This window comes from Monodon monoceros, unplaced genomic scaffold (genome assembly GCF_005190385.1).
Source record: "Monodon monoceros isolate NGI ecotype Baffin Bay Population unplaced genomic scaffold, NGI_Narwhal_1 Super_Scaffold_17, whole genome shotgun sequence".
In the NCBI taxonomy this organism is placed as follows: Eukaryota; Metazoa; Chordata; class Mammalia; order Artiodactyla; family Monodontidae; genus Monodon; species Monodon monoceros.
In genome coordinates this window covers 26,266,290-26,281,452 of record NW_021703773.1, presented here as the reverse complement: position 1 = coordinate 26,281,452, position 15,163 = coordinate 26,266,290, and the positions used below count along the sequence as shown (strand labels likewise).

At 38.3% G+C, this 15,163-nt stretch overlaps 1 protein-coding gene across 1 annotated transcript in view; it reads left to right on the top strand.

The window, feature by feature from the left end:
• The window catches only part of CSMD1 (CUB and Sushi multiple domains 1), a 1,429,265-nt gene that overhangs the window by 540,101 nt on the left and 874,001 nt on the right, over positions 1 to 15,163 (top strand). The window contains exon 4 of the mRNA XM_029226263.1: positions 155 to 349. Coding sequence (XP_029082096.1) covers positions 155 to 349 — 195 coding nt within the window. The remainder of the gene's footprint in view (positions 1 to 154; positions 350 to 15,163) is intronic.

The window sequence follows — 15,163 nt, the reverse complement described above, 5'->3', positions numbered from 1 at the left end:
TGTTTATTTTTTCGACAAAATTAAGATAATTTTTGTCCTAGATTTGCTAACTTCAGTAGTTCAAAAGTGGTCCATGTCTTGTGATATAAATTGATCTCAGTAGAAAATCTTCCTTTACCTTATATTTCTTTCTCCTCTTTTTCTCTCCCAATAGTTTTACCCAGCCACACATGTGGAAATCCTGGAGAAATACTGAAAGGGGTTCTCCACGGAACAAGATTCAACATAGGAGACAAGATTCGGTATAGCTGTCTCTCTGGCTACATCTTGGAAGGTCACGCCATTCTGACTTGCATCGTCAGCCCTGGGAATGGAGCATCGTGGGACTTCCCAGCCCCGTTTTGCAGAGGTAGGTGCTGTACAGGGAGGGTGTGTGATGAGCTGACACCTGGACTCAGCAAATGGCTTTGGAATTGACATTGGAAAAGTTTCCACTTAACGAAAGCAAGACACATCACGCTGGGTCTTCCCATGTCAGCTCATTCTGTTCCCTAAAGCAATATTGTACGTAACCTAAGAAACCATGGCTGCACCCTGTGAAGTCAATAACAAATTTAGATATGTTCCTTAAACATCCAAATTTTTCTTCATCCTGTTTCTCAAACCTTGTGGACTTCTACATATTTTTATCACTTACTGTCATAGCATTCTAAGATTTAATGCACACATTTATGGCCTCCTTGCTTTGAAGTTTCCTTTTTTGCCTTTTTCTCATTAAAAATGGCAGATACCCCTTGATAATTAAATTATACCGTTGGAAGACTCTTTCAACACTCTCGGGCTTTGGAGATAGACCATAAGGGATTGCACCAGTGCAAGTGTTCCTTGTTGTGATTTGTTGCAAGATTAGAATCAGTTTTCTGGAAGCCTTGTGATTTTTAGTCTTTTCTGTGACATTATTTTCCTGATCCAGTAACTTTAGGAAAGGGCATGTTTTGACTCTTAGGTTTTGACTTTCCTAAGAAAAAACTCACTTTATGGTTTCAGATGTAAAAGTGTAGCTTACATTTATTGAGGTCTTAATGTAATTCAGAAAATGTGCTAAGTGCTTTACCTGAATCGTATCGCTGAATTCTCACAAAACCCCACTGAGATAATAAATACTCACACTCATTTAACAGGTAAAGAAGCACAATTTTAATTTTCAAAAGGTTCCAAAACATAACATATGATGAGTCAAGACACAAACCCATGTCTGAATTTTTTTTATTGAAGTATGGTTGATTTACAATATTGTGTTAGTTTCAGGTATACAGCAAAGTGATTTGGTTATACCTATATATATGGATGTATCTGTATTCTTTTTTTCAATTATTTTCCATTATAGTTTATTACAAGAACCCATGTCCAACTTTTTATTCATGTATGTAACCAGGCAAATCCACAGTCTTAGCTTAAGTCCTCATATCAAAATGTGTTTTTTTCATCAGTCTGTTTATATTTTCGTCTATGCTACTTAATGAATACTTTTCTATTTTTTTTGTTATCTCTGTTACGTGTTGCAGTCTCATGAGATCTTCCCAACGCTACTTATCTTAGTTATGGCATATTGCTGCTGCTACTGCTACTACTACTATTACTACAACTAGTATTAGTACTAGTACTATTACTACTACTGCCATTAATACTACAGCTGGTAACTAGTACATATTGATTGCTTGTTATGAGCAGGCATTACTTTTTCATTTGTAATCTTCACAGTAGGTATTTTATTAAAGAAGTATTTTACACATGAGGCATCTGAGGGTTAGATGGGAAACATAACTTGTTCAAGGTATTCCAGCTGGTAATTACCAGAGGTCAGATCCACCATCTTCAAATCATCCCTGTGTCCTAGAGAAATTCCTGCTATGGATATTTTCTACCACACGCATCCGTTACTCCTCCTGAAATGCTCATTTTCTTGCACGTTCCTCAGGTCTATTATATCTCTCTTCTTTTTTTCCTTAGTGCTATTAATTATTTTACATCTTCTATTGTCAAAACAGTGGTGTCCTCAAAATCCAGATTTCTGTGTCCCTTCCCTTGTCTTTTCACTGATTCCCTCAACTAAGTGATACTGTTTAAGGACGCTGTCACTTGGATATCCTAAATATATTCTTTTTTCCCTATTTCTACCACTGTGTATCTGATATTCACTCCGTGGAAACGTTGCAGTCACTCTCTCCACTTTGCCCTGCTTGCCCCTTTTATTCTGTCAGACTGTCTTTCACGTCTCCCCTTTCCCACTCCAGCTGTCCCGTTCCAGTTGTGTTTTCTTCTCACCCAGCCCAGCTTCAAGTTGGTGAAATGAGCGCCACATCCAGAATCTCAGCCTTCATCCTACACTCTCCTCCTTAGTCCCGCTCCCAACACACACGTCTTCATCATCACCTGTGCTCTCTCAGCCAGACCATGTCAGTGACTCAAAGAGAATTAAGTGCAAACCCTTGAAAACGCTGCCCCCGTGCTCCATCACCTCGTCTGAACTGACTTGTCCCCTTTCATCCGTTAGTGTTCCCAGACACAGATGTTATCCTTTTGTCTCCACGCGATGCTTTGCTTGGTCTGACTTCCCAAAAGCCAGCTGTGTGCATCTCCCCCAAGTGCTGTGTTCCTCACACCAAGCTGTTAGCTTGGCATCCCCTCCACGGTGGGAGTATTGACACCAGAAATCAGCAAACTCTACAAAGCAGGGTTTCTTCCCAAAGAGTTCCTTAACCAGCTCACCACTCCATGCCTAAATCCAAACTGTCACTCATTTTTTCCTGTTATGAAGTTTTCCCTTTCATCTCCGTTAAAGCCATAAATCTTACTTAGTTGTCAAGTTCACACTTAAGCCCAAATTTTAGTCACCTTTTTTTTAACCATTGCAACGCCTTTTTAAATTCTTTAAGAAAACCCAAGTCCTTTTGTCTTGAGCATTTATTTTGTTGCTATTTTATATTTTAACCTTATGTCTTCAGCGTTTTCTCAACTAGTTTGTAACCCCCCAGGACATAATTTACAGTCATAAAAACTGTGTGACTATGTCCTTGCTTCTACCTTAAAATTAGCCAAATCCATAGCTATTTACCCCTAATGCTGTACCTAATCCCCCATTCAAACATTTAATAGAGGAGTAGAAATATGCTGGGCATCAAATGAGGAGTTATTATAAACTGGAAAATGCAAAAATAAATATTAACAGTAACTATGCCAGTTTCTGTTTTGCTCATACCTCCCCAAGCATTTTCTTCTGAATTGAAGGGTCTTTACAAATTTCACAATTATAAAACTTACAAAGTCAAAGTTGATGTAACAGTCAGCTCATAATCTTTCCTATGTTGTCACCAATTTATTAAATCCAAACCATATCAAGACGCTTTTATCATAATATTTATCTTTTCTTCTATATTATAGATTATTAAATTTATGCTTATTTCAGTGCTTGGGATAGTAACATTTCAAAGGGCATTAAATTTGATATAATTCTTTTATGTAACAGATTTGAAAGATACAACACAGTTTTGTCATTGATTTTGGATAACTGGATCATAAAGAAAAAAGTCGATAATCGAATTCTTATAAATGTGTAGATGTGGCATATCTAGAGGAGATAAATTAATTTCAGCGATATGGACTTAGATCATTTTAAAAAATGAAATGAGTATATTTTCTGCTTCCCCAACATCCTAGATATTTTGTTCCAGGAATTGCTTGAGCAGTCATCTTAAAGTGCTGCTAACTGTAACACCACTGAATCTCTTTGCAATGACCATTTCCTAGTGTTGACAATTTTACATTGTAACTCCAAGGGGCAGTATTTAACCTGAACAATGACACTTAAATGTATCATTTCTAGAGTCACGTGGTGCTCTTTAAAGAAAAAGGATATAGCCATATATTTAATAAAGTCAGTGCATAATGAAGTGGGAGGTCAGCCAGATTTACTTAAAACTGATTCCCTTAAACAGGAGACCAGCATCAAACTGACTTCTTTCAAGGATGAGAGTTCAGATTGTCTCCTTCTGGAGGTGTGTTTTTGTCTTCCTCATTTATCCTTGAGTTTTCACCTAAATGTCTGTATCTTCCTTCATCTCCCTTCATTATTGCACATTGTTCCTATTGTCTCTTCTGATCTTTACAAAGATGTACTGTTTCTGTATTTGCAAGTGTGGTGTGTATTTAGAGGAGAAACATAAAAAGGGGAAAAGGAAAAAAAAACAACAACTAGATCTACTCAATGACGTATGCTCCCAACTCAGAATTTAAATGCCTTCTTAATTTATGTTTCCCCTATTCTATTACTAAATCACAAAGACTATAATGTCATGGTCCAGGAATGATCATAAATGACTTTGAGCTCCAGGATAATAGAGGGCCATAGCATATGAAATCCAAAAGAGAAGGTATTCTCCTTGAATGGAAAATTCGCAAGGTGGGTCCTTGTCTCCAGATTTGTGATAAGATTGTCCGAGAAGGCAGAAAAGAAGTAGGTCAGGAGCTGCATTTGGAAAATGCTCCTTCGTAAGAAACCTGTTGTCTGATGTGGAGAAATCCCCAGGGAGAAGTGGTCCTGTCCTCACATTAGTCCACCATTAGGTGGGGAAGTTGTTCTGAAACCATCTCCCGTTGGTCCCTTCGGTGAGCATTTCCGTCCACTGCAGCTCTCCAATTCTGGGTCTCATTTTTGAAAGCATTAGTGTGATCTTACGTCAACTGTCTTATTCCATGGATATAATCACATAGGAAATGTATATACGTTTGGGGACATGAGCTGTATCTCTGGTCCTGGAAAAGGCTAGGCTCCTTTACGCTCTGGAAAGACGATAGGATGGTTGCATTAGGCATATGCCGCCTGAAATAAGCCAGCTCTAAGCAAACACTAGTTTCCTCAGCCAGAGGTGCCTGCTCCCCCTTCCCCAAACATTACCTTCTGATATGCCTTAATTCTTTCAATGATGGAGCACTTTGTATTTGCCACGTATGCTTCAGAAAATAATTCTTAGCAGCTACTGCAGAGCTGAGATCCCTAAAGGCATAGCTCTGGACATTCCCATTCACAGGCGGTCCTAAATAACTTATTTTTGTATATTCTCCGCTTCATAGATTAGCCTGTATTAACATTATGTGCACGACTCATATGAACTACCATAGAAAGGCATCTAAAAATCATATGTATGCAATGTCAATTTGTAAATATGCTGAAACCCACAAATGTATGATCCTGTGTATACCTCAAATCACCTTGAGATGTATGCAGGGAAAGTAATAGTAGTCTTGTTTTGAAGGTGAGGAACTAAAACTTCAATTGTGTTGACATGTGTTGGCTTATGACTTGAACTTTGTAGCAAGACAGCTGTCCTTCTGATTTTATCATTCTACTGTTACTAAATCTGATTAAGTAGCATTTGTACATAATTTTAAAATTTAATAATACTGAAGGGATTATAGTGAAAAGGAACATCCTGTTGAAACACCCATACTCTTAGGCTGTAGACATTTCAATAAAATTTAACCATTTTTGTCATTATTATCTTATATATGCTTATACTGTTCTTTCTTGCTTTATCAAGTTAAAACTTTTTAAATTGACATCTTGCAATGAGTGTTACTGTAATTTTATCACTCCATTCACCATGTCTTGTTTCTTCCAATTTAATTTAGATTTCTAAACATTATAAATCTGAATAATGCGCTTGACCGTTTATATCTTATTTCTTTCCTTTTTGACAGCATCTTCCCCCTGTCCACTGTATAAGGTGTGACTATCACTGCCTCTGCTCTTTCCAGTAAATGTTCTAATGTTCTCTCAGCTGTAATAGCACTTTTGCAGTATCAAAGTTGTTCTATGTTCTCTCAGCTGTAATAGCACTTTTGCCGTATCAAAGTTGTGAACATGTATGTTTTATTCTATGCTCGTAATTAAGTCCTTCTTAATTTGTCTGAAGGCTGGATAGCAATAAACAACATTCGTGTCATTACAACTGCGTACATACTGTTCCAACATCATCATCCCTGTGCCACTCCAAGAGAGTTCAGATCAGATGAGTTCTTTCTTAGCCTCAATTATTCATAATAATGCCACAATTACTTTTTTCCCCCACATTTGGACCAAGACTTTCTCATTCTGCTTGTTTAGTTAATGTAACATTAGCAGGCTCCAATGTTACTATTGTCTGCTCTGCGTGTTAAACCCCAAATGAGTATTTCTGACTGGGGTTGGTTTTGATTGAGTGGTGATTTGGGGACTTTTGTGTCTGGCTTTCAGTCAGGGTTGGCAGCTTTGTCTCCATCCATTGGCAGAGGGAGGAAAGAGCCTGGGGTTGTTATGGGCAGGCCTCCCACACGTATATTGCACTGGTTAGACTCAGTCATGTGGGCGTCCTTAACTGCAAGGAAAGCTCGAATGAAAAGGAAGAAGAAAAAGCAGATTTGGTAAATGGCTGGCCTGTTGCCGTGACTGCCTTCTATTTGTCCTAAATTTTTGAATTATTTTTTCCCCTTGTTGATTTATAAAACTTATGTTTCATCCCAATAATCCAGATATCTTCTACTTTACACTTATTTGAATTATTGCTGGGAATGAGCTCTGTTCTTCTTCCTGAAGGTCACTGACATTCTTCTAACGTAAACCAGATTGCATCATATTTTGGACAGTCTAGCTGAGTATCAAATTATACGTGGAAACCATTTCCTCCCAGAATTGTTAAAGCATCGTTTCATTTTAAGCATATTATTGGCTTCTGCTTGAAAAGAAGTATTCCAAACTAGAAAAGTAATAAGTTTTCCAGGCATATGTCAAAAAAGAGAGAGAGAGAAAAAAACAGGTCTTTAAAAAAGCATCCACAAGTGAAACATTATTTGAGGGAAGATACTATATTCATAATCTTTTGGAGTAGAAGGATAACATACAGCATGGGGAAAAGCCAAAGATGTTCGGAATTAGCTAGGTTGTAGCCCAGAGCATCCTTCTTCTGTGTGATGGAGCTGGTAGGGGGCAGTGACCGTCATCATTCAGGCAGGGGCTCGGGCCTGTCCAGCTGCCACACGCCTAACCAAGAAAAACTCCCAGTTCCTCAGTATTTAGATCAGTGCCGTTCGCTAGAAATATAACGCAACCCACAAGTGGGAGCCAATTATGTAATTAAAATTTCCTAACAACTACATCGATAAAGTAAAAAGAAACAGGTGCATTTAATTTTAAGAATGCATTTTCTTAGCCCAGCATAGTCCAAAGATGGCCATTTCTACACATAGTCAGTATAAAACATTAATGAAGTAGTTTGCACTTTTCCCCGAGTCTTTAAAACCTGACGTGTATTTCACAGTTAAATCATTTCTCAAGGTGAACTAGCCGCATGTTCTCATTAGCTATGTATGCTAGTATCTGCTGTTTCAGACGGCTCAGACTTAGCAAGCAGAAGAATTTTAGTTTTCTTTTTTTCTATCCGCAACAATCGTTAATGTATGCAGAGTTCTGGTGCTGTGAGTACATGTCGCTTTCACTTATGATGTAGGGTTCAGTATACAGTTGTAGTTTTATGGTAAGGACTCATAAGAAAATGGGTCTGAAATACACACATGTATGCCATTCTCTGATTGGAATTCTCCCCTTTAACTTCTCGGCAATTGCTGAAACAGATTTGAGCTGAATAGTATCGGAAAGGAGAAGCCTAGTTTTACTTTTACTTTTAAGCAGAAGATCACAGTGATCCTAGCTCTCCAGTAATCCAAAAAGATTTCTCAAAAGGAATCTCGTTTCAGATACTATCTTACTTTGGGAAGAAATGATATTGGGATCTAATGAACGAAGATTATGGGAAACTTTGAAGAAGAGGCTAATTAGCTATAGTGGGGTTGGCAAAGAACTGGAAATAGCTTTGTGCATGTGTGGCTCCAGATGTATAAAAGAATAAAAATAAGAGTGATTCTAGGGAGAAAATAAACTAGATTCAATTCTGGGACCTAGCAGTTATGGTCTATGCTACTGTAAGTACACTGGATTCCTCTCTCACACTTCTTTTCCATCTGTAAACTACTGCATATACTACGGTAAGATGTTCGTACAGCAACCTAGCTACAGAGACCACACACCCAATTTCTACATAGTATCGTCAATTAAAAAGCAAATATTTTGAAAAGATGATATTCTCAGTGTTAGCATGAGGATTAAGTGAAAAGACGTATGCAAAACATCCTGCAAAGTCTTTAACACATAAAGAAGGTGAATAAAGCACAGGTGATCTAGCATGATGTTTATGGGCTGTGCAGTGTTATTTTCTCTCTCTGTTGTCAATTTTCCTACCTGTGTAATAGTACCTATTTCACAGGTCTGTTGTAAAGATTAAATGAGATAATCCAGATAAAAATCCTTAACAGAGAACTCGACACAGTGAAGTTCTATATGTATTAGCTGTTATAATTACTGTTTCTATCTTCTCCCCGCTCCAGTTTTGAAAGCAAATTCAGATTTAAGTGATTGGAGACAAATAGATTATAGGATCTCAGTGCTAGTAGCTCTTAAACAAATGGCTTTTCTGCATTACTGAAATTCTTCGGGGGAAAAAAAAAAAAAGAAAACTACCAGGCTGATTTAATAAGAGAAACTGAATGAATAGAGACTCAGACAAAGAGCCAGTTAAGTGCCTACTAAAGGGTGAGTCCGTGTCAGGACAGGTCATTGTGTTTTATGTGTCACAACTTGGGCTGCAATAAGGAAACAAAAACCACATATACAGCGTGCGTGTAGATACACATATGCATATAAATAGCATGACAGTATCGAAAATGTAGATTTGGCAATAGTCAGATGGAGATTATTTCTAGATTCCTCTTCCTTAACTAATCAATCAACCTTTTTCTTAAGGGATTAATCAATCAAACTCAACGTATTTTTAGTAAGGAACACATGGAGGAGCATCTGTTATCTAATGATAGACATTTCAGATTGGTCACTCAAATTGTAGATTTTTAAGAAAAAGATGTGGTGATAATAACAATTAAACCTGTAGCAATGACCAAATGTCAGGCATCATTTACATGCTTTACAAATATTCTTGTGCTTAACTTTCACAATAACCCCGCAAGTTTTGTATTATCATTGATCCTGCTTTTCAGTCAGAGAGGCTCGGGCACAGAGACGTGAGGTGACTTTTCTGAGGTCACACAGTAGTGAATGGGAGAGTTGGAATCTGGGCCTGGTGTCTTATGCCTTCGGGCACTGCAATGCCCGGCTCGTTGCCTTTCAATTTATGAGAATAAAAAAAATAGGTTCCTTTAAAGAAGAAACTTACATTTTCATTGGGGAACAAATATTTGAAGTTGGATTAGACAGACAAAGATTTTCTTCTCGAGGGATTGGTGCTTGAGCCCTGAGGAATCTGGGAAGGGGCGGAGAGAACACGGCTTGTCTGGGGATGTCCTGCTTCTGAGGATGAAGCGTGTGCCTTGGTTTTCTCCGGGGGAGATGGAAGTTGGTGGTCTCTAGCATCCTCCCGTTTCTCCACCTGCTCCTTGGGCAATGCAGGAGAAGGTGTCTGGCAGACCTGCAGGCCCTTCAGAGATTACGAGCCTAAAAAGAGAAATATAAGGTCAGTAAGATGCCGGCAGGGAAGAGTGACTGCCAGTCTCAGTATTTTCTGCAGAAGCCTGTGGTTCAAAGCAAGCACCAGCTAAAACTGTTTTCTGTGGGCTTGATGGGAGCTACCACCAGCCACAGCCTCAGGGCTTTCAGATGAACAACATGATGTATAAACCCAGCTCAAGAGAGCCTTGAGCCCAAAGAGAGCTGTTTGGCAGTAGGATCTTCCTTATTATATTTTAAAGGCCAACATATGACTTGGCTGCAGCCGTTTCTTTGTAGAGTAAGTCCATCTTGGAGCGCAGGAGGCAAGCAGGGATCCATTTGCCCCAGTCAGATGGTCTTCCTTCTCTGGGGAAGGCTTCTGTTTGCATGAAATTGGTCCTCTTTCCTCTTTTCTCTGTCGCAACCCTAAATCCTTCCCTACCGCCAATTTGTCCTCGCGGGGATTCTCATGTGGGGGCAGAAAGGTTGAGGCCTGAAGGATGCTGCTGGCATCTGGGCTCCGTGAGCCTGCAGGGTACTGGTTGCAGGCAGAGTGGTTTTAGGAGGCCCTTGAGACCAGATAGAAGCTACCTGAGACGTGATTGGCCAGTAACTCTTCCCTCCCTATTTTCCATTTTTGGCCAACAGAATCTTTTTCAGCCACTATGAATTACTGAAGAAGGAAAGCCAGGGGGAAGTAGAAATAGCATGGCTAAGCATTTTATTTAGACCAGATCTCTGCGGCAGGTGTTGCGTTATAAACTTGGCATACATTCGTTTATGTTTTCTTGTCCAAAAGTGTTCAAGGTTAATGTTGATACTGAGAGTTTGCAGATGAGGGCTCTAACTCCCTGTGAAGTGAGGGATCCTGTCCAGGGCTGCAGACACAGTAGGTGGTAAAGGCCATTCTCACTTTGTGTCTTCTGCTTGGCGTGGGCAAGGAGAGGTGTTCTTGTTTTTTCCTTTTGTTCTGTTGAGAAGCGTGATCTGTAAACCACTGAAAAATAACCATAAGTGAGTTATGATCAGGGACTAAAACTGCTTACTCACCAAGACTCTAACCTTGTTTCTCTCTGTCTCAACAAAAGCATTTAAGATAAATATTCACCTCAAAGTGTCAAAACACAGTGTCACTGTTACTTGAGAGTTTTAAAGAGTGTAGGATACGGCAGCTGTTGTGCTTTTTTTGAAGAGTTGATGGATGTTATGCATTTCAGGACAGTTGTATTTCCTCGGAAGGATGACTGAGAGCATGCAAACATGCCACCAAGTAAAGTACCAGGAGCAGTCTCGGCAATACCTTTAATAAAACATGCTAAACAAGGGATGTCAGTGCCTAAAGCTGCAAGTTTCTTTAATTGATAAGCCTTACATAAGGTGACTGGAAATGACAATATGGCACTTGCCAGTGCTTTACGAAATGTCACTCAGGGTGTTTAATTGCAGACATTCTGCCACTAGTGATGATGGGGAAGACAAATACTGGGAGAACGTGTAGCTGGAGGGGAGGAGAAGGGAGAGAAGTCATGCTTTTTGTGGGTACCGATCAATTCTGTGATATTTAAAACACAGCTGGGTTTTTATGAGTTATGTTACAGAGATAACATTGTAAAATGAATCTTAGATGATCTTTCTTGTCAGGACCAAGCATTGCAAAGTAAGATTGAATGAGGTAGTCTTCATATAAGAAACTCAGATCTAAATAAAGTTTGAATGGCTTTAGACAATTGAGTTTTCAGCACTTTTCTTGCATACTGTGTAATAACCAACTCTAAGTCTTACCAAAATTGAAAAAAAATATCAATAACATGTCAACATTATTATAGTAAATCTGGTCTACATGGTTTGCATTTCACTATGATACAAGGCTTTCTGATAAGCACGCTTTTTTTAAAAATATATATTATCTCATTAAATACAATCTTGGAACTGGTTTGAAGCATAGTCATAAGTGCCTGTATACAAATCATTTTGTGGATCAATTTACAGTATTTTTCCATGATTTGCTTTTCCATGTAAGTACCATATTAGGTTGCAGGGCTGAAGTTGTCTAGTGCCCAAAAAAACACACGTCCAATTAAATGCCATTCATTGTGACAGGCAGTGATGGAAGTGTTTAATAGCGAGGACTTGGTCATTCAAGGTCTTGGTCATTCAAGGTCATTTCTTACTTACTAGCTCAACATCATGGACAAGCTGTCTGCAAAACCTCTGGTTCTGAATCTGTTGAATTGGATTAATGCTACTTTTTTTTTTTTTTATAATTGAAGTATAGTTGATTGACAATGTTGTGTTACTTTCAAGTGCAGAGCAAAGTGATTCAGTTTGGATTATATATATATTACATAGCTGGATTAAAACTACTTTTAATTTCATGGGACTGGTAAAGTTTAAATGAGATGCTTGAAGTATACTTAATACCAATAATAGCTATTATTATTGAAATCATTATCATTGAAGAGCTAGAATGGAACAGAAATGGAGACCGGAGGAGGCCAATTCATCCTCTGAAAAGCTCTTAGAGACTAAAGTCATAGAGCATAATGCATTGTTTTCTCTTTTTAAGATTGGTATTAAATCATAAACATTTCAGTTTTAACTGACAGCATTTTCTTCTCAATATCCTCAATATTATCCAAAGGAATAGTTCTCTCTCTCCCCATAATTGAACATAATGATTGTTTCCAGTGTTTGCTTCTACACATAATGCTATAATTAGTGTCTCTGTACATATAACATTGCTTTTGTTTCTTCTGTTTGATTATTTCCTAAGGATAGAATTCTCAGAATGTTATTTATGCTTTGCAAATTTGCTGAACAAATTTCCATGCCACAAGTATTTTCACTACAATTACTCTTGGTTTTGATGTTAGTATTTCCTTTTAAGTTGCTGAGAATTTACTAGCATTAAAATGATGCCCCAAAGTTGCTTTTTTTTTTTTTTTTTTATTGCCAGTAGAATATATCTGCTGTCTATTTGTATTTGTTCATTTGTTCTTTCAAGAAACGTTTATCCAGGAGAGACAAGATGTCAGATACATTTAACAGTCGGGTCACTAGACTTTTTCTGTCAAGGGCCAGATAGCAAATATTTTATGTGTTTCAAGCCATATGGTCTCTGTTTCCGCTACTGTAGTCAGTCATTTTAGAGCAAAAGTCTCCATAGATGCTACCTAAACAAATAGGCATGGCTGTTTCCAGTAAAACTCTATTTACAATAACAGATACCGGGCTGTATGTAGCCCACAGGCTGTAGTTTGCTTACGTTAGTTCTTCGCTGGGGCTACAAAGCGAACAAAACAAGAAAAATGTCAACTGCCATGAGAATATCTTAATGGGTAGAGGTAGACCACATAAATCGAAAAACAATGAGTAAAAACAAATAAATATGTCACATATCCAATCGTAGTACGTGTTCACAGACGCTCTCACTAAGACAGTGACATTTGATTGAGCTGTGGTGACCAGTTGCTTGGTGGGTTTTGACAAGAGAAGTGGCATCATCTCATTTTGAACGTAAGAGCCTTACGCTGGCTGCTCTGTTGAGCAAAGAATATATCTTGGGAAGGGCAAAGTGGGAAAACCTGTTAGGAAGCCACTGCAGTCTTCAAGGTGAGGGGTGATGTCATGTTGAGAGACAGTAGGAGCAGGGAAGGCTGCACAATGCATTTGGGTTAAGAATACAGCTTAGAAGGGTCAACTTTTCCGAGAGACTTCTCTGAAGACCTACTGGACAGTAGATTCCCTCCCGCCCTTGACCCAGGGCACTCTTTATCCTATCATTCTTATTCTTTATCATTGCATTAAAAAAAAACAAAACTTACAGACTTCATTTTTTTGAGCAGTTTTAAGATGACAGAAAACTTGAGCAGGAACTAGAGAGCGTCCTATATACTAATTCCTCTGCCCCCTGCGCAGTCTCTCCTATTCTTAATATCTTACATTAGTGTGGTACCTTTGTTACAACTGATGAAATGATATCGATACACTCTGACAAATGCATAATGCCATATATCCACCATTACAGTATCATGTAGAATGGCTTCACTGCCCTTAAAATCCTCTGTGTTCCACTTGTTCACCTCTCCCTCCACCAGATACCCTGGTAACCCCTGATCATTTTACTGTCTCTAGAGTTTTACCTTTTCAGAATGTCATATAGTTGAAGCCATACAGTATGCAGCCTTTTCAGATTGGCTTCTTTCTCTTCGCAATATGCATTTAAGGCTATTCCATGTCTTTGTGTAGTTTGGTAGTTCAATTCCTTAGTCTTCGGAATAATATCCCATTATATAAATGCAACAGAGTTTGTTTATCCATTAATCTATTGAAGGACATCTTGGTCGCTTCCAGGTTTTAACAATTATGAATAAAGCTGCTATAAAAACAAAACAAACAAACAAAAAAGAATACGGTTTAAAGAAAGAGCCAGTAGAATTTTACGATGCAGTGGTTACAAGTTATGAGAGAAATAGGAGAGTCATGGATGGCACTATTTTTATCTAAGCCACTGGAAGAATGGGGTTCCCATTTACTGAAAGGGAGAAAGCTAGGGAATTTCAGATTTGGAAAAGGAAAAGTCAAGAATATGATTTGGGGGTTAGTAAGTCTGGAATGCTATTTAGACATCCATATGGATATGTCAGGTTGGCAGGTGGATACAAAAAACTGAAATTCAAGAGAGACCTGAAATTGAACTACAAATTTGAGAACTGTCAACATATGTACCGTATTTACATCCACATAACTGAAACTAGATGAGATCACCCAGGTAGTAAATGCAGTTAGGAAGAAAAGAGGTCCAAATACTGAATACTGGGCACTACACTAAGGATTGGGAGATGGAATCAAAATAATGAGGAGACTGAGAAGAAATGGTCAATAAGATTAGAGGCATCCATGTGTGTAGTATATAAAGTAGTAGTGAATAAAAGCATATGTACACATTGTACTAGTGTCATTTTTTTTTATTTTGTTGCTATACTATACCTTTGTATGACGTAATCATTGGTGGAAAATGGAAGACGGGTACACAGAATCACCCTGGACTATTTTTGCAACTTCTTATGAATTTGCCATTATTTCAAGATAAAAGGAAGTTTTAAAAGTATATTGAGAAAAGCCCTTCAAGGAGGTGGAGATGGATAACTGTGGGATGTTGTTGAGTGCTTGTAGAAGATAAGAACTGAGAACTGACCATTGGATTTGTTGGTGTGGCTGACGTGAGAAGAGCAGTTCTTGTGGACCCCTGAGGACAAAATCCTGACTCAAGTGGGTTCAATAGAGGATGGGAAGAAATTAAAGATTGCAATTATATACATTTCTTGAGATGTGTTGCTGGGAAAGGGATTTTTATAAATAAAGTTAAAGGTAGATATGGAGTCTGGAAAATAGATGTGGAATCAAAAGATAGTTGCTTTTTGAAAAAACATTTTTGAATGGGGAAAATTATAACATGTTTGTATGCTGAGAGCAATTCTCCAATAAAAAGGGTAAATGATCATTTGTTGGGAGGTTTGGCTTAGAAACTTGTTCAGGGATGAAAGCAAGAGCACAGACAGCATTAACCCTAGGTTAAGAGCGTTTATCATTCATATAGGAAGGAAATTTTATGAGCAGAAAAGCAGATAGGTG